The sequence below is a fragment of the Trachemys scripta genome, chromosome 3 (assembly GCF_013100865.1).
Source record: "Trachemys scripta elegans isolate TJP31775 chromosome 3, CAS_Tse_1.0, whole genome shotgun sequence".
In the NCBI taxonomy this organism is placed as follows: domain Eukaryota; kingdom Metazoa; phylum Chordata; order Testudines; family Emydidae; genus Trachemys; species Trachemys scripta.
The window spans coordinates 49,138,801-49,164,833 of NC_048300.1; the positions used below are offsets into that span (position 1 = coordinate 49,138,801).

At 44.8% G+C, this 26,033-nt stretch overlaps 1 protein-coding gene across 3 annotated transcripts in view; it reads right to left on the reverse strand.

The window, feature by feature from the left end:
• SUSD4 (sushi domain containing 4) overlaps positions 1-22,439 on the reverse strand; it is a 104,218-nt gene extending 81,779 nt beyond the window's left edge. For all 3 annotated transcript variants that reach the window (XM_034764655.1, XM_034764654.1, XM_034764653.1), the window contains exons 1-2: positions 22,301-22,439; positions 21,292-21,468 (exon numbers count right to left, since the gene is read on the reverse strand). In XM_034764655.1, the coding sequence (XP_034620546.1) occupies positions 21,292-21,433 (142 nt within the window). In that variant the 5' untranslated portion in view covers positions 21,434-21,468; positions 22,301-22,439. The remainder of the gene's footprint in view (positions 1-21,291; positions 21,469-22,300) is intronic.
• Positions 22,440-26,033: the final 3,594 nt, after the last annotated feature.

The following is a 26,033-nucleotide window of genomic DNA, read 5'->3' on the forward strand; positions in this document are numbered from 1 at the left end:
TCCCGGACATTGTGAGTGCTTTACAAATTCCCCCCGGACGCTATTTTTAGCACACAAAAGGAGGACATGTCCGGGTAAATCCGGACGAATGGTAACCCTAGTACAGGTGACAGCCAGTCTGCCACACGGGGAAACCCCAGCTGTTACATTGCCCAAAATGTAAATTTCTTGTTCACATTTTTCTTCCTGCCAAAGAATGGCCATTTATCTAGGTGATAGTCTACTTGATTATGCTGACATCTGGCTGAGGTGCTGGTTAAGCTTTTGTCCCCGAGGAACTAGTTCAGGCTGCTTTTCTAAACTTGGAGCATGTCACAACAATGTCATACAGTAAAATCTTATAACTTTATATACTATGTTGCTACGCACATTTTACCCGGACAATAATGTTCAGTAGATTATGAGTTCTCAAATGATAGTTCACAAGGCGTACTTTGTACTTTATTATCATTGTGTAAAAAGGGTGAACATAAGAGTATAGACTCACACTCAAGTCAAGACATGTCTGTTACTCTATTGCCCATTTCCTTCTCTCTTCACTGACTCAACTCAGAACTTCCAATCCATTCTGAACCGCACTTCTTTTTCACCCCCTCTGTCACGCACAGTATAAAAACCTGAATAGAATAGACTAGAATAATAATGGCTGTTCAAACTTCACTGGGATAAGTAATGAGAATGCTAGTATATTAACTTATATTTAAGTTAAATATAATGCAACTTGCCAGGACTATGAGTGCTTTAGCAGACCAGTAAAGTGCTTTCAGAACCAGTATAATTTTCCAAATTCTGATCTTGGATCAGTGACCACAAAGAGAAAAAATTGACCCCTGATCTATTTATTTTAGCATCATTACACAAATTTTGATCCCTGAAATTATTATTTGGAATAAACTTTCAAAATTGGAATGGAGAAAAGAAATTATCCAGCCTATTCCAAAGTCTGCTATATTGCTACTGTAGGTAAATTCCTGCCTCTGCTACTCCTGCTCTGTTTGCAGGTACTCCAGCAGCTCAAGTTTCTAAGTCTTGGTCCTTGAGAACCATAAAAAGGACACTTTGCAAAAGAATAGCAACAGATCACCTTTCAACTTCACTGAGCCATTCTTTCAAGGACTGACACTGTAATAAGAAAAAACTGAACAGCTATAAGTATATCCTGCAGAAGTTTGATTAAAGAGGGAGCCCTGGAGTTAAAAACATCAGTGGTGGCAGATCATCCTTAGGAAACGACAGCTGGTGTGGCAAGACAAGTAAGCCCTCGGACCAACTGTCTTCTCTTTAGAGCTAAAAATAATAGTGACTCATGTGAGCATCAAACTGCTGTTGTTTAGCTTTACAAATCCTGGACCATCAGGCCTAGATATGCAGAATCATTCCCTTCCTAATATACAGTATGATAGTGAGAACATGAACATTTTTAAGAGAGGCATCTATTGACCCTTGGATTCAAATATCAGCATCCATGTACAACATCTTGCCCACCAGATAAACCTGGTGTAAATGCAAACTTGAATCAGATAAGACAAACAAGCCCAGACCTACCCACCACCTGGGAAGCGAAGCTACACCCAAACCTCTGAAAGTTTTTACCACTAAGATAAATGTCCCATTTCACCTCCTGTGACAGAATGTCTGTCAGTCATTTATATTTCATGGCAAAGGAAACATTCGAAAAAGGTTTTTAAAAAAAAAGAGGCCTGGATAATCTGGAGATAGCCAGACCAAATGATCTGAGAAATGCTATACTTGAGTTTGGTAGCTAAGCAGGCCGCATTGATACAAAGCATTGTTAAAAGGACCTTCACCCCATCCTCAGATAATCTCCTGGGGAAGGCACCAACCCTCACTGTGTGTTTTGTATTCAAATAACAGTTTTGGAAAATGAGGTATACTGCCCTGGATTGAAGGGGCCAACAAGGATAGGGATGGGGACGAGAGAGTTTTCTCTGAACACTGGAGGGAGAGGCTATTAGTTTGATCAGGAGAATAAAAAAGGACTTGCTTTCTAGAAATGAGAGATTTTCCTTTTTCCCTATACCTAGGTCACCACCAAATTCACAATCCATTTTGGTCAATTTCATGGTCATAGGATTTTAAAAATCATAAATTCATGATTTCAGTTATTTAAATCTGAAATTGCACAGCATTGTAATTGTAGGGGTCCTGACTCAAAAAGGAGTTGGGGGGTGGGGGAGAGGAGGAGTCCACAAGGTTATTGTGTGTGTGGGGGGGGGGGGTTGCAGTACTGCTACCTTTACTTCTGAGCTGCTACTGGCGACGGCGCAGCCTTCGTAGCTGGGCAGCTGGAGAGCGGTGGCTGCTGGCCAGGAGCCCATCTCTGAAGGCAGAATCACCACCAACAGCAGCGCAGAAGTAAGGATGGCATGGTATGGTATTGCCACCCTTACTTCTGCGCTGCTCCTGGCAGGGTGTCGCTTTCAGAGCTGGGCGCCCGGCCACCAGCCACTGCTCTCCAGCCACCCAGCTCTGAAGGCAGTTCAGAAATAAGGGTGACAATACCACAGCCCCCCTAAAATAACCTTGTGACCCCACTGCAACTCCCTTTTGGGTCAGAACCCCCAATTTGAGAAACACTGGTCTCCCGCCCCCCATGAAATCTATATAGTATAGGGTAAAAGCACACAAAAGACCAGATTTCACAGTCTGTGTGACTGGGGTCCCAGGGGTGCCAACTGAGGTCACTCAATTAGGGTAAACTGCAAAGAATGGGGCAGACAATCCCCAAAGCTGGTGGATATTCCAATACTTAGATTTACTAAGCCAGACAAAACAACTTCTATAATACATCACTGGTTACCCAGAAGCCAATAACACAGTACCCTTAAAGTAACCCAGCCTTAGGCCTCCACCCAGACACCCAAGTGAAATATGATGAGGATTACTGAAAATCTTATTCATCATATAAAAGTTCTACCAATCCCAAAGGATCAGACACATTAACTCCCAGGTTAATTAATATTTCAAATTTTACCCAAATACACGCTTTCAGCCAATTCTTATCAACTAAACTAAAAATTATTTAAAAAAGAAAAGAAACAGTGTATTGGTTAAAAGATCAGTATACATACAGACATGAGTACAGTTCTTGAGATTTAGATTCATAGTAGAGATGGTGAGCTTTGTAGTTGCAAAGAGTTCTTTTAGAATTAGTCCATGCTCATATTCAGGGTGTTCCAGCTTAGGACTGAAGATCTCAATCTTAGGCTGGGTCTACACTACCCGCCTGAATCGGCGGGTAGAAATTGACCTCTCGGGGATCGATTTATCGCGTCCCCGAATCAACGCTCTTACTCCACCAGCGGAGGTGGGAGTAAGCGCCGTCGAAAGGAAGCCGCAGAGGTCGATTTTGCCGCCGTCCCTACAGCGGGGTAAGTCGGCTGCGATACGTCGAATTCAGCTACGCTATTCACGTAGCTGAATTTGCGTATCTTAAATCGACACCCCCCCCCCGTAGTGTAGATGTAGACTTAGGCTTAAGCTTCCCCTGCATGAAGCAGATCTGAGATAAAAAGGATCAGGACCCCAGGCATTTTTATACAGTTCCAGGTCTTCCTCGACAGCTCGGAGTCCTTAGGCGAACAATATGGCAATTATGGATACTTTGAAATAGACCGATTTCCTAAGCATCATCAGTAATTAGCTACACAAATTAACTTAAGGCAATTTATCCATTAGGCAGTCTATCACAAACTTTAAAGAGACATATAGACAATGACATTATTTCATCCAAGGTTCATCTAAATGTTAATATTCCCTTTTAATCTTTGAATCAACAGCTATAGTGGACAGACAGGAACTGTCTGGTTACATGGTTAACGTTTAACAAGATATGAATACACACATACCATTAGTATCACCTCTAATTTCTAACAATATAGGTTTGCATTTCAAAGTTCTAGCCTATCTACCATGGAATGGTCCTAATTACCATTTACATACTTTTCTAACATGTCTCTAAAGGTTGAATCTGGATCATTTATCCTGCTTAACCCTTTCTGGCCATGCGTCACACTTTGTATAAGATTTGTTGCAATTATACAACAGTGGTAGCAACAATGATTTGCATGGTCATATTTTAATTAGATATCACAGTCCATGATGAGTTTTTCCATGAATGTGAATTTGGTAGAGCCCTACCTACACCTACGGCTGTGGCTACACTACAGTTTAAATGTGAATTAGCTTCCCCCCAGCAACATAATTTATGCCAATTTAAGCACCGGTGGGGACAGTGTTATGTCGGTGGGAGAGCTTCTCCCACCAACATAGCTACTGCTGCTCACAGGGGCTGGAGTAATTAAGCTGACAGGAGAGCTCACTCCTATCAGCTTAGAGCAGCTACATTAGAGAGCTTACAGCTAAATGAAGCGGAGCTGGCTTCTATGGGATTTTGCAAAGTACTGAAATGAGGTATGTTATGCACAGTTTCTTTTATTTTCATCTATTTTAAATTACTTTATTTTAATCTGATTTTCTATTTTTAATAAATCATGTTTCCAATAAAACTTCTATGTGAGTGTTTCACACAAGCTGCCTCTAAAAGGCAGAAATGGTCTTCAGTCTCTCAGGGTACATCTACACTACAGCGGGGAGTCGATTTAAGATACGCAAATTCAGCTACGTGAATAGCGTAGCTGAATTCGACGTATTACAGCCGACTTACCCCGTTGTGAGGACGGCGGCAAAATCGACTTCTGCCGCTTTTTGTCGGCGGAGCTTACTACCACCTCCGCTGGTGGAGTTAGAGCGCCGATTCGGGGATCGATTGTCGCGTCCCGACGGGACGCGATAAATCGATCCCCGAGAGGTCGATTTCTACCCGCCGATTCAGGCGGGTAGTATAGACCAGGCCTAAGGGAGGTAAAGGTGGCAAAAAAGGAGTTTCTGTAACCAATAAGATGTGCTGCAAATGAGTAGGGTAGGGTGTCCAAGGGAAGAAGTGTAAGGACCCAGGGATGATTTCACTTACATTTAAAAATAACTTGCTAGGCTTGGGGCCGATCTTCCCAGTGAAGTTCCTCTCTCATCACTTAGTCCTTTCACAATACCAGGCAGGTTTATTCAAGGAAGACAGAAAACAGACTGGAAGATTTAATTCTGCTACACAGGAGCAGTTGTTCAAGTTGCAAAACAATGCTACAAAAATCAGGGATTTACCAGATTGAGATAGGAAAGTGGAGTCGAAATAATATGCTCAGAAAGACGGCTTTAACATCACCTCATGAAGAGGGGAAGCAAGTAAAATCAAGCAAGTAAAAAAAGAGGGGAAGCAAATCTCCTTCTACTCTGATCAGACTGCTGAGGAATGGTATCCCTGAATCACAAGCTCATTGTTTGCTTTAAGATATAAATACTTCACATAGAGCCAACTTTTGCGCAATTTGGATAAGATCTTACACTTAAAATGAAATCTTTGAGTGCTATCTGGTAGTCTTCGCAGACAGCACATACGATCCTAATTTGCCCTTGCAGCACTCAGCTATGATAGTAGTTCTCATAATCCTAGGCTTCTCAACCTGAAGGGAGGTCACTGTGATGCAAGCCATTGAGAGTAAGGCCTTGGCTACACTGGCGCTGTACAGCGCTGCAACTTGCTACGCTCAGGGGTGTGAAAACGCGCTCCCCCCCCCCCGAGCGCAGCGCTGTAAAGCGCCAGTGTGATCAGAGCCTGCAGCGCTGCACGCTCACTCTCAGCGCTGCAAGCTACTCCCCTCAGAGAGGTGGAGTACTTACAGCGCTGCAAGAGAGCTCTTGCAGCGCTGGCGGCGCGACTACACTCTCGCTTCACAGTGCTGGCGCAGCAGCGCTGTGAATTCCCGAGTGTAGCCAAGGCCTAAGGAAAGAACACTTGCAGGGGAATGGAAATATGATCAGTAGGAAAAATCCCCAGACCCTACTTCCAAAAATAAAAAAAAAAAGTGACAAAAACCAACACATCGTTTTCAGTTTAGCATAGACAACATGGGGCCCATTTACTGAAGAGCTACTAAATCTACAAAGTTCTGGTTCAGCTGCCTGAAATGCTTTAGTTTTGCATTACAAAAGAAATATTGACCACACAAGCACCTGAACAAAAAGCTACAAAAAAATACCACCACATAAAGAACAAAAGCTTTTTATAATATGCATTGTTTGCTACAATAGCAAGGTTATTTTTTCTCCCCATCCAATCAACTTCAGAAATTAAGTTGAGAATAATGAGCCTATACAATTACTACAAACATCAGATGGTAGACTGCTTGGTGACATCATCTAGCACAGTGGTGGGCAAACTTTTTGGCCCGAGGGCCACATCGGGGTTGCAGAACTGTATGGAGGGACAGGTAGGGAAGGCTGTGCCTCCCCAAACAGCCTGGCCCCCACCCCCTCCCACTTCCCGTCCCCTGACTGTCCCCCTCAGAACCCCCAACCAATCCAACCCCCTGCTCCTTGTGCCGTGATCACCCCCTCCCAGGACTCCCCGACCCTAACTGCTCCCCCGGGATCTCACCCCCTATCCAAACCCCTCTTCTCCCTGTCCCCTGACTGCCCCGACCCCTATCCACACCCCTGCCCCCTGAAAGGCCCCCCAGGACTCCCATACCTCCCCCCCCCCCCCCCCCGGTCCCTGTCCCCTGACTGCCCGCCCCCAGAACCTCTGCCCCATCCAACCCCCCTGCTCCCTGTCCCCAGACTGCCCTCCGGGGACCCCTGCTCCTTATCCAACCCCCCGGTCACCTTACCATGCCACTCAGAGCAGCATGTCTGGCAGCCGCCCCGCTCGGCCGAAGCCAGACACGCTGCCACGCTGCCCTGCAGGACCGTGCAGCCCCGCCACCCAGAGTGTTGCTGGCGTGGCTGTGGGGAAGGGGGACAACGGGGGGCGGGGGCTAGCCTCCCCGGGAGGGAGTTCAAGGGCCGGGCAGGACGGTCCCACAGGCCAGATGTGGGCCGCGGGCCATAGTTTGCCCACCTCTGATCTAGCACCTACTGCTTTAAAGCACATTTCTAAAAGAACATGATTCTCTGATCTGAGATGCTAATCTACCATAGGGAAAAAAATTAGTTAACATAATCCAGGGCTAATTTATAATATTATATAGTAAACAGTGTGCTCTTGACTTAATTTTTTACAATGTATTAATACAGAACAGTGATTTTACTATCTTTTATAAACCCTATGTTTTAAATAACTTTTTATCCTCTCGTTTATTGGTTGATATCCTTACCCACCAAGGCTGACTGATGATATTTTTGAACACGATGGATTTACTTGTTCTATCCAGAGGATTTTCCAGAGAATCCATTAGAGGAATTGAGTAAAAGTTTCACTCACACTCACAACCAACTTGGATTTGGAAACCACATGGATCAATAGCATCCAAGACAGATTTCCCATCAAATCAAGTCACTGTAAATAGGTATTTTTCAGCCTATTTGTGACAACATCCCTCTCTCCCACAATGAACACAATTTATCTGATCTATTTCTCTTTCATTTGGAATCTATTTGAGGAAATACAGTGCTGTGTATTACATAAAAATGAAATGGAAACTGAATATGCCAAGCCCAGTGCTCCTCTCCAACACCCACACAGATGGCACTCAGATAGAAATGTTAAATGCAGTGCCCATCCCTCACTGCTCTGCTGCTCTCCTTTTTCTTCCTCCTTAGTATTACTAAAGCTGCTTAATCTACTTGAAGATATCCTTGAAATGGCTGCTAATGAGAGTAGCAAATTTTTTCCAACTCCCACATTGTTTATTTTTTGACTTTCATGGCAAGCGTGCGTGTGCACATAAGATTAAGGCTAACATACATGTATGTGTTCATAAAAGCACACATGTGCACATGTAATTATTAGTCTGTCTCTTTCTCCACATCCTTCTCCTCATCTGTGGGCCCATTTATTTAGTTTCTTCCTCCTAAATCCTCCACAGTTAGTACAAGGTAGCATGTCCAGTGATAAAGAGCCCAGCTCCTCTGAGGTGCTGAGTGTGACAGATTGGGGGGGGGGGGGGAACGTCTGTGTGTCAAACCATAAACTCCATTTTGTTTTGTGAATGCCATTGTCAACTGTAACCTTCATTGTGACTGTCACTTTTGATTGTACTCACCACGTTTGAATAAGATATCCAGTTTATACTGAACAACCAGCCTAGCCCTGACACAGCCAGCCTCTTCTGAATAGTGTCCTGCTCATGCAGGGGTGTGAGACACTTTGGAGAGAGCTAAAAATGAGAAAGCCAGCAAGGATCATTAATGGTGACTGATTCTTCTCTTCTGGAATGATGGGTTTTCTACTGGTAGAGCCACTGATTTCTGAATGACTCCCTACACTGGGGCTGCACTCTGGAATTTCCCCAGCTGAAGCACATGGGAAAAAGGGGGACAGACTGTTTTAAAAGATGAGTGTTTCTCTGAGCAGGGAGCCAGACCACCGCCACATGCAAGACGGCCAGGCTAAGGAGAGAGAAGGCTGGTGGAAGGGCCATCTAGCCTATGAACCCATATCAAACCCAGGGCTGACAAGGGGGGTGAGATCACCCTAAATGGGCTGTATATTCAGGATTGTGTTTTCCAAAGACCTGTAACTCTCAAGGGTTTCAAGAATAGACATACCTGTGCTTTTAAGCAATTCCCTGGCTAAGTCTGTGTTCCATGTGCCTGCCATTGTTGTCCCTGAAGGGGTTAATCGAGAAGCTCAGAGTGCCCACAGTCAGGCAGACTCCGAGGGAGTGTGCATAAGCTACCAGGAGGGCTGGTTCCAGGGTGTAAGGTAGCCAGCTTTCAAGAGCACCATATCCCAAGGAAGGGGTACAAACGTGACGTCTACACCTGGGAACGTGCCGTAGCATTTGTCTATACTGCAATAAAACACCTGTGGCTAGCCCGTGTCAGCTGACTCTGGCTCGCAAGGGCTCAGCCTGTGGGGCAGGGGCTATAACATTGTAATGTAGACACTTGGTGTCCTTCCAGAGGGGGAGCGGGCAAGTTTCTGACACTGAACACCTTCTGTGAGGCACTGAGAGCCCTCAACTGGAGGGACAGATGCTGAACACTTTGCAAGATAAGGCTAATAGCCTGTGCATTCCTACATTTACTGTTTCCCCATAATGATACAACAAAATAATGACTACTTCCCCTTGTGTTCTCAGGTTACCATCTTTAAGGTTAAAGCAGCAATTAGTTCCAATTAAGCTATTTTAAAATGCACTCAATTCCAATTTATGTGCACCCAAATTAATTACTATTTATTTTCCTTTTGGAGTGGGTCATTGTATATTCTCTGAACAGTGTTTTATTCATACAGTATCTTTAAAAATATCATAGCAATTGTGAGAGAGATGTGATGCAGAGCAATATGCCTGTTTCACTCATAGGTACCATGCTTCCTGAATACTAATTAGTATTACAAAAACATTGGTGTAACACTGTAAATTTACACAGAACTTTAAAAAACATAGATAAAAAGAGACATTCCTTGCCATGAAGTGCTTACAATCAGAGGATCTGATGCTGAACTTATGTTGAGTACCATTTTCTCAAGTGATTAGTTCCATTGCCTTCACCCCCATTACAAACCCACTATTCTTGATTAGACGGCAAGCTCCCAATACACCTCTAAGTCCCCCACATTTCATCCCCACCTAGAAATGCTCCAGACACCTTTCTAATACACTTCTTGCATAGCTCCAGACTATTCCATGACACAAACATTCCTAGATAATATATTTATTATCCCCCAATTTATACAGAGGAGGAGCTAAGGCACAAGGACATTAAATAGTAACTACCTCCAGAAATTGTGGTGTACGAGGCTTGCCCAAGATCACATAGGATGTCTATACATAAAAGCCAGTTCACCTGTGGTCCAGTCTATTATCTTAGCCCCAGGCCCATCCATTTTTTCCCTTGCAGCCTCATTCATTACATTGAAATGCCATCATGTGAAACTATTTACTACGCAAATTCATCAGTGTGTCTCACAGTGTCTTTCAGAGGTCAGTATGCCAGAGTAGCCTCTTTGTACAGGCAGCATAGGAAAATTAGGCCAAATCTGTATACTTGGCTGAGAGGCACCATGCTATGTGGATAAGGGTTGGCTCTGGTATACAAGGGACCTGTTCTCTTCCTGGCTCTGCCTTGCAGAATCTCTGCCAGCCACCTACCTAGCCTGGCCAATCTGTCTCTTTAGATCGCTTTTGGGGAGGATACACAATCTAGTTTTAAAACAAACTTAGTGGGGACCTCAAAAAAACAGAAAAAACAGAAATTTCATCACCTTAATGACTCCTTCATGGGTTGGCAGCAAGGTTTGAACACAGAACTTTTAGATCTACACCGCTGGCCTCTGCCACTTGAACAAACACTTTGCCAGTGAGTTACACAGCTATTTGTTAGACAGCAGTAGAATATTGGGAATCGGGATTCTTTCTATTCCTAATCTTGGGAATGAAGTGTAATCTAGTGGTTAGAGCAGGCAGGATCGCTAAGGACACATGCTTAGCACATTCATTCGGAAAGGCAATATAGCTAAAGGAATGAGACTTGTTTGCCACATTAGAGACCTGGATCCTATTCCCAGTTCTCTCTTTCATTACAGTATCTGTAAAATTCAGGAAAAGATACCTTCCTGCCTTTTAAATAGGGGTATGAGTCTTTGCTTAACAAGTTGTCAAGTATATACAACACCTAGTGCCAATCAGTGAAAGAGGAGACTAGAACCCCTGGTCTCCTGGCTCCCAGTTCAGTGCACCTTCCCTTTTGCAAAAGTGTGGTTTTGATGGGACGCGCTCTCCCCCCCACACACACAGTACACGGGAGTGCTTTGGTGCTGAGTCTGCACAATCTCCTCAACATTGCATTTTAACAACTCTAATTCCAAAAACAAGGTCTGAAAAAACTTTTTAGATTTCATAGGTCTTCTTTTCAGTTCTTTGAGATCTCAACAAAGAGAATCCAGCTTCATGTGTCTCCTGCCTCTTGCTATTTCCCCTATGTATGTGTGTAAAACAGCATTAGAAGAATTTAGCATCTTTGTAAAAAACTCATTGTTGGGATGCAGCATTTCAGGATCCCCTTGATCATAATAAGGCCCTACTGGGCAGATCAAAGGTCCATCTAGCCTCATTCATTATATAGAAATGCCATCATGTGAAACTATTTACTACACAAATTCATCAGTGTGTCTCTCAGTGCCTTTCAGAGTATCCTGTCTTTCAACAGTGGCCAGTGCCAGGTGCCCAGAGGGAATGAACAGAACAGGTAATAATCAAGTGATCCATCCCGTCGCTCATTCCCAACTTCTGGCAAACAGAGGCTAGGGACACCATTCCTGCCCATCCTGGCTAATAGCCATTGATGGACCTATCCTCCATGAATTTATCTAGCTCTTTTTTGAACCCTGTTATAGTCTTGGTCTTCACAGCATCCTCTGGCAAGGAGTTCCACAGGTTGACTGTGCATTGTGTGAAGAAATACTTCCTTTTATTTGTTTTAAACCTGCTGCCCATTAATTCCATTTGGTGACCCCTAGTTTTTGTATTATGAGAAGTAGTAAACAACACTTCCTTATCTACTTTCTCTACACAAGTCATGATTTTATGGACCTCAATCATATCTCCCCTTAGCCGTCTTTTCCAAACTGAAAAATCCCAGTCTTATTAATCTCTCCTCATACGGAAGCCGTTCCATACCCCTAATAATTTTTGTTGCCCCTTTCCGAACCTTTTCCAATTCCGATATATCTTTTTTTGAGATGGGGCGACCACATCTGCACACATTATTCAAGATGTGATATACCATGGATTTATATAGAGGCAACATAATATTTTCTGTCCTATTATCTATCCCTTTCTTAATTATTCCCAGCATTATGTTCACTTTTTTGACTGCTGCTGCACACTGAGTGGATGTTTTCAGAGAACTATCCACAATGACTCCAAGATCTCTTTCTTGTGTGGTAACAGCTAATTTGGACCCCATCATTTTATATGTATAGTTGGGATTATGCTTTCCAATGTGCATTACTTTGCATTTATAAACATTAAATTTCATCTGTCATTTTGTTGCCCAGTCACCCACTTTTGAGAGATCCTTTTGTAGCTCTTCACAGTCTGCCTGTATCTTAACTATCTTTAGTAAATCTGTATCTTCTGCAAATTTTGTATCACCTAACCTTCACTTCCCCCAGTCTACTGTAGCTCCTGTCCTTTCTGCCAAGCTTCCAAGCTGATCTGACTCTTTTTTGTAGGTTTTTCCAAAAATGGAAAATTTGGCTTTAAACAGAATCTCACCTGCAACCTCAACTATGGTAAGCCTACCACCTCTCCATAATGCACAGCTCAATGGAGATGTCGGAGGCTGTGCTTCTGAACCTAGAGCACCTCCTCTGTCCCAGAGGCCTTTACCTGGCTGCATGTAGTTGCTGTAAAATCTGTCTGCCACAAGGCTATGTCCTTCCAGCCAGCGATGAGCTGCCAAAGTCTTAAGAACCGGTTCCCTACCGGTTTTTCAGCGGCAGGTACTTGACTCGCTCCTGGTCTTCGGCATATTGGAGGCGGGCCCTTCAGAGCCACCGAAGACCCGGAGCGAGCGAAGGACCCACCACCGAAGACCCAGTAGGGAACCACCCGGTGAGTACAAGCCCCGTCTGTTCCCCCCCATCCGACCCCCACCCACGTCCTGCCCCCCAAATGCCCCCCTCAGAACCCGCAACCCATCAAACCCCCCCTGCTCCTTGTCCCCTGACTACCCCTTTCTGAGACACCCCCCACTCTAACTGCACCTCAGGACCTCACCCCCTGCCCAACCCCCCAATTCTCCGTCCCCGGCTCCAGCTCACCACTGCTTCCAGCTACACATCTCAGGGAGGCAGTTCCCCCTCTTCTTAAAGTCCTTCAGCAGTCCCAGTGAGTGACAGAGGAAAAATATAACAGTCTGGTAGTCCACAAATGGTCTGGGTTTGCCCCACTATGATTACAAGGCAAATGGACTATTAATCTCTTAGCAAGGGCTGAGTCTCTAACTCCTTATTGGTCTGTGAGGCCCAGGCTGAGTGTCCTAGGCTTTAAGGAGAGCAAACAAAATAAAGAAGGTCCCTTCATTTGTCCAGAGGCTCCAGGCGGTAGAGGCCCTTCAGCAAGTTTCCGGGTCAGCAGTTCCACTCTGTGGTTGCAGGGAGCTCTGCTTCCCTCCGAGTGCCTCCCCTCACTGTGTCTGGATCATGCCTTCTAAGTAGTCATCCTTCTCCCGGTGGAACAGACATCAGCTGACTGTGCCCAGAAGAGCTCATTAACCCCTTCCTGGCTGGAGTGGGACATTTCCTACCACATGAGAATATGCAGAATGTGACAGCAGCATAGCCATCTAGTGTAAACAGCAAGGAACTGAATTGAACTGTTTCTTTTGTTTCTTTCCCTTCATGCAAGGAACACGTCAGCATTATTTGCAGGAGGGAAACAGTTAGTTGTAGGAAAAGAAGAAGAAGTTTTTGAGTGCAGCCACTGATCCCAAAACAAATGACAAGGGTGGTACTGTTTTCTGAAAATGGCTTGCAGAGAGCTGGCTGTTGACATGGAATTGGCTCTCCTTATTTCCAGCCACTAAAGCACATTAAAATTACCTGCAAACACATTCAATACTTTGCTTATGTTATCTTTCCATGTAAACAATTGCTGTAGTTGCTGCAGGACTGTTATATGACAGTGAAAAGTCCTGTGATTGTAACTGGGAGTGACATCTATGGGATATCCATAAGATACTCTCTCACTATTAATATGTGTTCCTTACTATGAAAAAGTATAAGAACCCCATCCCACAGACCATCAGCTAGTTCTAAGGAGAGAGAAAGAGAGAGAGAGATGGCTGGTTTTTCAAGGATAAGACTTTTTTATTGTTTATTATTCAGATAAAGATACTTCTGATATTGGAAAAAGACATGTGCAACCTGAAATATACACATCCCCACACACCTACTCCTGTTCGGAAGTATTATGACAGATAAATCTCACCTGAAAAGATTAGATTAACAGTCTGCCTATGTAGTTTCTTTAGGCAACACATCGGGCCTGAACTTGCTTCCAATAAAGTGAATGGGATTTCTGTCACTGACTTCAGTGATGAGAGAATTGAGTCCAAAAAGATACATCAGATATTTTTACCATACAAATGTGGCATCAAAAGAAAATTGTAGATGTTGCCCACCCCCCCAGCACCTCCATTTTAAATTGCAATTGCAAGTCATTTTTCCTTTGCATTGTCATGGAAAAAATACAGTCCAATGAACAGGGCACTGGGCCAGGAGATCTATTCCCAGAGTTCTATTACCAGCTCTGCCACTGACAATGCAATGTGACCTTAAGCAAAGTAATTTCACTTTTCTGTGCCCATTTTCCCCAACTACAAAGAGAAGATGATACTTAACTTCCTTTTTTAAAATGTTTTGAGATCTAGAGACAAAAAGGGCTATATAAAAGAGCTATGAATTATTTATTATTATTAATAGGCAACAAATTTTGCTAGAATATGTTTAATCTTTTCTTTTAATCTGATGCTCCTGGCAATGTGTTAGTAGTGATGCTGGCAGACTAACTCCATGTATTACCTTTCTAAGGCCAGTAATGTTGACAATAGCGAGAACTGTTCAACCGAAAAATTCTCTTAATAAAGACTTGAACTTCCCCATGGAGTGGATGCTTTGTATCACTCCTTAATAATAAGCAGAAATCCAACTCAATATGGACACTACATCATTAAGAAGATATGACTAAATAAAAGAAAAAAGTGATTCAAGGATCACTCTTTGAGTGTGAAAATATGTCTGACACATTTTATCAGCATGTGCTTGGTGTGCACAGATGGTATTAACAAATTGTTCTAATGTTTTCAATACGTGAAAAAGAAATGCCCCAATTTAGACTAATCATATGAGCAGACTAGCTGTTTGGGGAAAGGCACCAAGAACCCCTTCTGCAAACACAGGTGGCCAAATTAGCACCTACAAACAGTGGTGTAAGGTGGTTAGAAAACAAGTATAAATAAATGTTAAGGGTCAGTGCTGCAATTTGCTCCAATCTGACATCAAGTTGTTCTGTGTAAGCTTGGCTCTCCCATGAAGAGAAGCTGGTCCAATAAAAGCTACCAGGTGGGTAAAGTAATGTTTCTAATTCCCTGGGACCAACGTGACTACGATACCGCATACATCCAGTGGGTGTGTAAACCAAGAGTAATTAACGTGCTGATGGATTTGTAACATGGCAAGGAAAGTAACAAAATGGGAAGATGTGAAAAGAAGTAGGCAGGCTACTTTATCTTACACTGTAATTAGCTGGATTTCCTGCAACATATAAACCTTCAGCCTTCTCAGTGTGTAAGTTGTACATAAAATTAGTGTACTGAACAATACATTTGTGCAAGTTACACCATTTTACCCTTTACACTCATTTTCAGACCAATTTACATGTAATGTGTAGCCTATGTTCACTACTGAATTTGGCTAAGTCTTTCATGGATGTGGCATTTGCTTACATCAGATCTGAATTGGGGTCACATTCTGCCTTCTTCGGCCCTACCAAAAACCACCCCATACATTTTTGACATCAGTGGAGTTGTAAGGGTGCAACAGTCATGGTTTCTAGTGAGGTTTATTTTGTTACAAGGAACATATGAATATCAGAGAGGCAGAGGTGGTAGATACTTGAAAAATTCAAAGTGTGTGATCAAAGCTCTATACAGAGAAATATCCATAAGAAAAGCTGTAGAAATCAAAAGGGATGAAATATTTCTACCTTCATTAGGGATCTTTACTTACTAACCTTTGAAGCAAACAACCAGTGTTAAAGATTATCTTTTACTTTATGTAATAATAAATACTTTTCACTTCACAGCATCTTCCATATGCAGCTCTGCAGGTACCTCTCCAGGTACCTTGCAGCCGAGCATTGTTCTTTTTTCATTACTGCCAATCATCATGGTAGAGAAAGCAGGCACACAAATTTGGACCATTCTGTAAGGATTTGCTAAGTGATTTGCCAAAGGTTATAGTGCAAGTCAGGGGCAGAGCTGGGAACAGAACACAGATCTTAATTCTTATTCCCATGCCTTAGCAACAAGATCAACCTCCTTCTCATGAAGCGCAAGAGGGAACTGCTACAGTATTAGCCTATCAAATAAGTCCACAACTCACAAGGATGTGGGTGGACACACCACTAAGCAAACTATCTGTTGTCATACCAAGGTGTGTAGAAGAACTTGTCATTTTAAATCAGAATTACTCAGTGGAATGAATTTAGAACATATCTCAGCAGATATATGAAAGGAAGCTATACTGCAGATACATTAAAAGATATGACAATGCCTAAACCAGCTCTTACAAAGTAACAAGCCAAGGCTGATACTGTAAAGCTAATTAATGATTTCACCAACCTCAGTTACATATTTCAGGTTGAAAAGAAGGGTGCTGTCTGTTTTGCTTGTCAACTGAGGCAGCCACACTGAAAGGGGAGAAGCAAAATATGCTGGCTACAGATATATTTATTGGGGTGTCAGTCAAATAGGAGTCTGTTCAGAAAAGACTCTTTATAAGATCTAAGAGTTTGCATGCACCAATTAAAAAGACAATCTCAAACAGTTGTGTGTCTCCAAAAACCACCAAAGACAGACAGTAGGTTGTCAAAACAAAGGCGATGCACATCCCTAATGTGAACACAAGTCATTTGCATGCACAGGATTTGACTTATCCAGATGGAACAGTTCTACTTTGCTTGGCAACCTGAGAAAGATTTCTTATGGAATCATCAAATCCAGAATCAGGCAGAGTCCAGGCTGCAATACAATAAAACCACAGAGCAATAAAAATTCAGCCTATATTTAACAAGCAAAAACACTATTCTTTATGGTTTCAACAGACTCCAAAGCATGTTTGAGTACCTCACAAAATGCCAGAATGCAACACCCTTTTTCACAACGAATAGTACCTTACATACATGTCATAAGTACTCTAAATGGGAACTATTTGTACAGTATGGGATTACTCAGTGTGAGCAAAGGTATCAATCTGGCTCCAAGAAAGTATCAACCACTAAAAAACAAACAAGCTAACATTGATTCAAACGTAACAAAAATACTCCCTCAAATTGCAGTAGTGAGCTTCCTCGAAGGGCTATCCTCCTCCCCCCCCCCCCCAAAAAAAAGTGACATTCCAAAGGACTAGAAATACTCCAGAGCCAACCACGCGTCTCTCCCGTTACAACAGTAAAATCGAAAGCCCACGTCCAAACTCAGAAACTGACTAAAATAAATCTTCACATAGTGTTTTCTTTGCCCCCAGTCATTAGAAAATTCCAAATTCCTGGAGAAATTAACATACTTCCAGAGATCTGCAATGTTTGGAAAATATATATATATTGAATGTCCCCTCAGAATGATACATGTACAGCCATGAACTATGTAAAATGCTTATGTGCAATAAATATCTTGCCTTTAGCACCAGCTATGTATTTAGTATGTCTGAAGGTCTTAACACTGGTTATTTCTATTATTAAAAACACTTCTTCATTATAGACTAACAGTAAAAAGCACAAGATGAGCAAAAATACCAGGTAACAAGAAGAAAGTCCCAAGCTAACGTCAAGGGGGTTTAATTCATCTCTGGTGTGAATGTAGTTACATACACCAGGGAGGAATTAGGCCTACTGAGCTTTGAAGAGTTTGATCTTTTGATTTCATTTGTGGAGTGAGTTTTCTGATGGATCATTCCAGGAACCACTTTTGAGAGAGTAAAAATACTACAGACAGATTTATTCTCTGTAAAAATCACTGAAAAGAAAAAAAAGAAGGATTATAAATAATATTGATTTGGGGTGAACTGGCAGAACCTTAAAATCAATACAGTTTATAGAACAATCAGATATAAAATAGAAGGAGCTATACAAGTCATGACAAGATTATTACTTAGGGCCAAATTCTGCCCTCAGTAAGAAAGGGAAAAATGTATTTTCATCCTGTAAATGAAAACAGTGCTCCATGGCAAAAGTCTAACCTATCATTTTCCTCTTTTTCAACATATTAGTTTTTATTTTTGCCTTATAGCACATTGATGTTGTTAAAGATGAACCACTACTGAAACAAAAGAATAAATACTTTCCACCTGCATAGCAACTTTAATTTAAAATAATCAAAGCTCTTTATAAACTATTAGTTATGTTTCAACACCCTGCTTGGTGAAGGCCTTGTTTTACAGATAGGGAAAACTAAGATACAAAGAGGTTAATGGCCAAATTTTCAACAGTATTCACTGATTTTGCATGCCTTAATATTTGGATATCCAACTTGAGAGTACTATAGAAGCCAGATTTTCAAAAGTGCTGAGCAACCACAACTCCAACTAAAGTCCAATTGGTGCTCAGCACTTCTCAAAAATCACATCCTGCGTCTCAAGTTGAGCAGTCAAAAACTGAAGCATGCAAAACAAGTGGCCGAAGTGGCTTCCCCAAGACCATAACAGAGTGGGAAATAAAGATGGTGAGTCCTGGGTCACAGTCTCCTTCTTTAACTATAAACCCCCATTGTCTCACCACTTCCACCCTTCAGAAAAACAGGTATATGTATTCTACTACATGAAAGATTTGTTGATTTAGCAGACTGCGTATAGACAGTACTTCTCACTGAAAAATAATATTGCTTAGAAATACAACCGATATTTTTCCACTGGTTCTTTTAATCAAAGTTGTTTAATGCATTAATTTTCACTGGGATCAGGACAAGAATTTCTCTTTTGCCTCAAGCTGGCCTATAACAAAAGCTCTTCATATTAACAAACAATATATTGGATTCATATCATTCCTCTGAACCTTTCATCCTGAAGGATCCCGAAGTGCTTTACAAATGTAGTTTGATATAGAAACAATATCAGGTTTCATTGCTGAAGTGAAACGGAGCAGCTGTTTATTAACATCCACCACCACACAAGAGTTCAGCACAGGTAGTTAAAAGAACAATGCATCTCAGAGGCCCAAAAACTGTAGTTTACAAAGCACCTTTAATTAATCTGCAATTAATTAAGGAGTAGGATATGGGGTTTGGGATAGGAGGTGGATCCATGAGGCATTCTCTCGCTTATGAGGTGGCCCACAAAATGAATGTTGGCCTGTCCAACTGAAACTGTAAAGGAAACATAGGTTGGCAGAACGTAATTGTGCTTTAAGAGTTGGTCAGGACATCAAAGTTAACACTCTATTTTCGTGAAATATCCCACCAACTGAAGCAGGGTGTTTAATGACCACACTAATTTAAAAAATAAATTAAGACTCATCAGAAAGGCAGCACTTTCAAAAAACACAGGATCTTTTATAGCACAGGAGGTATGACTGCAAAGTGAACTTAGCTGGAATATTAGCAGCTTCAAGGGATTTCTATTCTAAAATGGCATTATGTTCTTGAGAGGAAAAAAAGATAAGACAGCTTATAAATGGACCACATAATTAATAAGAGAAAGTGTGTCAGTGTAGGAGCTGCTTCTCATGCCTGTTGTTAACTCAGGCCAAAATTTTCAAACTTGGGTATCTAAATATGGCTCCTAAATCCATCATTAGGCACCTAAAATACATTTCTGAAAATAAGGCCGCTTTTCTGAACACAATGGGAGCAGCACATGAACACCAAAAATAGAAGTGGGATGAGTAACAGTGGATTTATGAGCATAACTGCAAGCACCGAAGTTTGAACAGTTTGATGTAATTCAGAAGCATGAAAAGAACCCCAACCTACTCTTACACTGTCTCTCGGTCTGCCATTAATTGTGTGATCCAATCGCAAAACAGTTTATTTCCCCCCCTCAAAAATATAACACCATTTTAGAGTGGAAATCCTTTGAAACTGCTAATGTTATTCCAACTAAATTCACTTTGCAGCACAGCAGTTTATCTGAAGACTTTTCCTGCAATCCAGACCTAATTAGGGAATCAGTTTCAAGCAATTTGGTAATTAAACGCATCTGCTTAAAATACCTCAAAAGCCTCCATAAAATAAAAAAAGGTGTAAAAAATTGTAATTAAAATCATAAAAAGAACAAACATGAACTGGTCCTTTTTCAAAGAGGATGCAATTGAACTGAATTTTAATGACTCTTTATTTAGCCCCACATTAGATGTTTTCTTCCCTCCCAAACACAGAAAAGGTTTGCTTCCCCAGATGCATAGGTTAAGAATAGCAAGAGAGCTAACAGAAGAGGATTCTTGCTATTCACTATTAAAGCATTACATTATTTTTAAAATAAAAATTCATGTGTGGTTATACTAGAAATATTTATTACCACTTGCTTCTCTCCAGCCAGCATTTGGGCAAGACTGTCTCCTGTCACCACTTTAGTGCCTTGGGTAGTTGTCTCCACATCAACCTACATGATTGTTCTTTCCTGGAGGCAGCAGGGAATGCTCTCTCCTCTCCTCTCAGTATTTGTATGCATGTATGGAAGGGGAAGCAGGGTGTATAGGAGTGTGGGAGGGTTACCCTGCCAGCATCCATGTGTGTGTATATATGAGGGAAGTTTCTCCTCTTCTTTCAGCATGCGGGGAGGGGTGTATTGCCTGCCAGCATGTATGTGTGGGATTTTTTCAGGAGAAAGGGGATTCAGTTCTCTAGTCTGTGTCTATGAAAGGGAAGAGAGGGGGTGGAGAGAGAGAAGTGTGAGGATTTTCTCCTATTAGTATCCATGGTTTGTTTTTTGGAATGAGAAAAGAAGGGGATAAGGAGGGGGGAGTCTCTCCTGGCAGCACCTCTCTGTGCATGTGTCTAGAAGGGTGGTGGACAGAAGGTTTCTACATATGCATATAGCGGTGGGTCCTGTCAGCATGCCTCAGTGTTGGGGAGCAGGAAGGGAGAGAAGGGGTTCTTGCATCTCAGGATCCATGTGTGCATAGGCACATGCAGGGGAAGGCTCTCATGCAAGGAGGTGTCTGTATGCAGTGGGGTGCAGGACAGTCTCTCAGACTAGAATTTGTGCATATGGGGTCAAAAACCAGGGATGTCTCCAGTGCTCGAATTACGGGAAAAACGCAGGGGGGCCCTGAATGTCAAATGGCTTGATTTAATGTAAACCGTAGTGAGAAGTAAGGGGGGGGCTATAAGACAGAAGTGAGTTAACCTTTAAACACAGCAAGGAGGCTCAGCACCCCGTCACTGGAGAGCCCGCTTGCCTGCAGCCTGCCAGAGCCTCTCTCTCTTCCTCTCTCTCTAGCTTGCAGGGGCGCTGCTGCTGCCTGTCAGTCACATGAGTTAGTCACTCACCGCCCGTGATCTGTGCAGGGCCGAAGCACAGCGCCAGCTGAAGCCACAAGACCACCACGAAGAGTCTCCGGGGGGACGGGGATTGCTGCTGCTGCTGCTCTAAGAATGGATCCCCGCTGCTCAGGTTCATTCCATGATACATCTTTTATCCACAAAGGGCATCCGGTTTGCAATAATCTGCAACAAGAAAGAGAATATTATCTTGCCATCTCCCAGCAATCTCAGAGCTGAGGATCAATCTCTCCCTTCCTCCAGATGAAATCTCTGCCCACTCTTCTCCAAGGTGCAATCCCATTCCCAGCTCTGACATGCAACAGAAACCTCTTTGGGGCAAGGACCTTGCCACCTACACATCTGGTCAGGACTATGGACCCCAAAGACAGGATATAAAATTATTATTCTTATAATCATCTTTGTCCAGCCCATCCCCCACTGTCTATTCCCTGACACGCAAACCACACTCCCCAAAACACCCTCTCCTAATATGCAATTCCCCGCCCGCATGCTGCATACACACAAAACCCCTGTGCCAATCTGAACTCTCCTTCTACCCTCTGCAATAGCCAAGACTCCCTGGGAATGGGATGCAGTTTCCAAACAGCAAATCAGCCTCAATGCAAAGAGGCAGCACTGAAGCCACCTTCACTGTGCTGCTCCATGCAATTCACAGCTTGTTGCCACTATGATAAAGTCTTATAAACCACCTAGGGTCTCCAGTCTGCCAAGACCCCCGACTTAGATCTCTCGTCTTATAAATATTGCAACGCTCCCATTTCCACCCAGGAGCTAATTGTCGGGGATGGGGGGGGGGGGGGGTTACTGAATGCAGGCCCCAGCTTCTGTTCATTCTTCCAGAGGGAAATGCACGGTTCCCCCTCTAACTCCCCACCCCGGCTTCCACCTGACGCCCGCTTCTAGCGTTGCTCCCCTTTACACTCCCCCCTTTACTGCCTTCCCCTTTGTCACTGCTTCCCCGGTGCATGGACCCAGGTGAGCACTGCGCCCTTACCTGAGGGCTGCCCGCCTGCATGGAGCCTCCTTGCCTGCCTCCCCCGGGCGAGTCCCCAGCTGGGCACGACCCACTGCTGCTGCTGCCGCCGCTACCACCGCCGCCTTCTCCGTAAGCCGCGGCAGCTCCCCCGCCCGCTGGAGGGGAAGGGCTGAGCCACACACGCAGCGCGCGCCGCCGCTCGCGCTCATCCCACCTGTGTCTGGGAGAGGGGGAGGGAGGAGGCGAGCGGCTCCGGAGCCAAGGCTGCGGCAGCTGCCAATGGGAAGCCTGTGCCCGAGCCTGCACCTGCCTGCTGCACGAGCCGCCTCAAACCCCCTCCCAGGCGGGACGGGAAGACCCCCCGGCCTGCTCCGAGCGTGCACAGCCCCCACCCCCTCCGCATTCCCGGTGCTGTGTGTGCATGGCAGGGGCTGCTGCTGCAAAATCTGAGGGGTCCCACTCTTCTGCAGGGACTGCGGGAGAAAGCAAGAATCTGGGGTGTCAGCCCTCCTGGGCGCCCTACTATGCATACATGACAGCAGCGGACAAAGTCTTCTGCATATTTTTTTATTTTTATTTATTTATTTTATTTTATTGGTAATGCACTGTGCTGCATGCAGGGCAGGGGCTGGCGCAAATTTGTTGCCATTATGCTCGTGTCCCCTGTGCTGCATGTACAGGAGGGACAGGCAAGAGTCTGCTGTAAATGTTCCTTTGTCTCATGCTTAATATATGTCAGGATTAGGCCAGAGCATGCAGTAAATACCCTTATTTGTGCCACGTGCTACAGGCATATCAAGAGCTGGCAAGAATCTGCTGCAAATCTTTCAATGTACCCCATCCAGCATGAGGCATAGAAGCCCGAGGGTATGTCTACACATAAACTTAAGTCGACCTATGTTAGGTCGATTTACAAGCAACTACAGTAATTACAGAATGACAGCCAATAGATGTAAGTAGCACAGTGTCTACAGCAGGGGTGGGCAAACTTTTTGGCCTGAGGGCCATACCAAGATTCTGAAAGTGTATGGAGGGTGGGAGTAATGTATTAAATTGCTCGCTGTAGGAACGTGCTACTTACAGCTGTGGGTCTGGTGCTCCATAAGCAGCACATTCCTACGGGGAGCAATTTAATACACTACAGCCAATGGCTGGCCCAGCCGTGCTGCCCAGTAGGAGCTCGCAGCCCCGCTGCCCAGAGCGCTGGTGGAACAGCGAGCTGAGGCTGCAGGGGAGGGGTCAGGGGCTAGCTTCCCCAGCTGGGAGCGCAAGGGCCGGGCAAGATGGTCCTACAGGCCGTAAAAAGAACAGGAGTACTTGTGGCATCTTAGAGACTAACAAATTTATTAGAGCATAAGCTTTCATGGGCTACAACCCACTTCTGCGTAGTTCGCCCACCTCTGATTTAGGCTGTGATCTTGCAAGGTGCTGAGCGCCATTCATGTCGCATGATTTGGCCCTTCTGACACTTTTGTTTGTTTGTTTTGCTGTTGTGAAGTGTCTCTCATATTAGATCGTAGTAGTATATCTGAGTCAATGACAAAACGTACAGACATTTGAAGACCCATGGAAGAGCTGTTTGAGACACCAACAATTGTACCTGTTCTTGTAAGAGTTTGAAGCACAATCATGACACAGGCCAGGTTTCTGTAGCTCCGGCTATGCTAGGGGCGGGCAAACTTTTTGGCCTGAGGGCCGCATCGGGAGCCCCCACCTCCTATCTGCCTCCCGCCCCAGGACTCCTGCCCCATCCAACACCCCCGTTCCCTGACAGCACCCCCTTGGACCCTTGCCCCATCCACACACCCCTGCTCCCTGTCCCCTGACCGCGGCCACCCCATTCAACCCCTCCTCTCATTCCTGGTGGCCACCCACCTGGGACCCCTGCCCCATCCAACCACCCCTTCTCTCTGTCCCCTGACTGCCCCCGGAACCCCTGCCCCCAACTTGCCCCCTGCCACCCCATCCAACCCCTCTCCTTCCTGACTGCTCCCCAGGGACCCTGCCCCCAATCAACCCCCTATTCCCAGTGGCGTAGCCAGCTTCTAAGAGGAGGGGGAGCAAACATAAAAAAGGCGCCCCCCCTTGGCTCCTCCTCTGGCCACACCGCCCCTCCCCCCCCTGGCTCCTCCGGCCCTGCCGCGCCACCCCCGTGGCCCCCCCTCGCTCCTCCAGCCACGGCTGCCGGCCGCCATGCTGTGCCCCCCCGCTCCTCCGGCCGCGCCTGCTACCCCCCCCATGGCTGCTGGCCGCACTGCGGGCCACCAGCCTGCGCCCCCCACTCCTCCAGCTGCGCACCCCCTGCTTCTCCGGCCGTGCCCACCCCCCCCCATGGCTGCCAGCTGCGCTGCAGGCCGCCAGCCTGCCCCCACCCCGGTCCTCCAGCTGCTTTTGGAAAGGGGGAAGCGGCTGCTTCCCCTGCACCCCGCTAGCTATGCTACTGCCTATTCCCCCTCACCCCTATTCACACCCCCACCCCTGATCACCACCCCGAACTCCCCTGTTCTTTATCCAACCCCCCTGCTCCGTGCCCCCTTACTGCACTGCCAGGAGCAGCCTTGCCGAGCTGCGCCACGCCACCGCTGCCACCATGCAGCACAGAGCACTGGGTCAGGCCAGGCTCTGCAGCTGCGCTGCCTCAGAAGCTCACAGCCCCGCCGCCCAGAGCATTGCGCCAGCGGTGGAGCGAGTGAGCTGAGGCTGCGGGGGAGAGGGGACAGAAGGGGAGGGGCTGGGGGCAAGCCTCCCGGGCCAGGAGCTCAGGGGCCGGGCAGGACGGTCCCGCGGGTTGGGTATGGCCCGCGGGCCATAGTTTGCCCACCCCTGGTCTACAGGGATACTACTTTGCCCTAACTTTGCCGACATAATAACTCCACCTCCATGAGAGGTGTAGGGCTTATGTCGGCGTCGTAGGGCACTTACATCGGCGGGAGCAAGGCTGTAGCGTGTACGCTGATGTAATTAGATTGACTTAAGATGCCTTACCACGACACTTACACTAACTCTGTAGTATAGACCAGGACTGAGTTTCTGTGGCACATAGTGCATTCATGACAGGAGCTAGTACAGTCATGTAGCACTGTCTGTGTGCATGACCAGAGTCTTATGAAATCCCTGTTATTATGAGCCACTTCCAAAGACAGCTAAATATCAACCAAAGTGTCTTCTTCCACCGTGTTTGTGCTTCAAAGCAGGGCAAATATATAGGCAGCCCTGAGGGCTTAATATCATTTAGCCTGTGGTATGTTTGACCAATTATACGTAACATCCTATGTGAGATATGATTAATTCATATTATTCCATCCCCGACATTCCTCACAGATTGTGTGGGCAAGAAGAGGGTGTATTACAAAGCTCTTTATTCTGGTATTTGCCTCAGGTGGGCAATCAGGACTGTTGGCTGAAGCAGTTTGCCTATTAGGAAGCCGTACCCAGCAGGATTTAGTCAGTCTGTAGACTTCACCACCACGGGATATCATTGAATCAAATACAGTGTGTGGGTTTAAATAAGGATTGGAAAACTGTATGTCTTCAGATGACATTTATTGAGTTAGCTAGTGTTTATGTGCACACTTCTTTCTACTGGATAGAGTCAGAACTGCTCAACTGAGTGTCAGGCCCAATATTGCTAACAACTAATAGAGATTCTCCTTCAACTCAGGTGGTAGGAGGCCTATGCTTTTGAAGCAGATCATGGTGCACATATGGGCAACTAAAGTTCCTGAACACATGCCTGCATATTAAGGTAAGA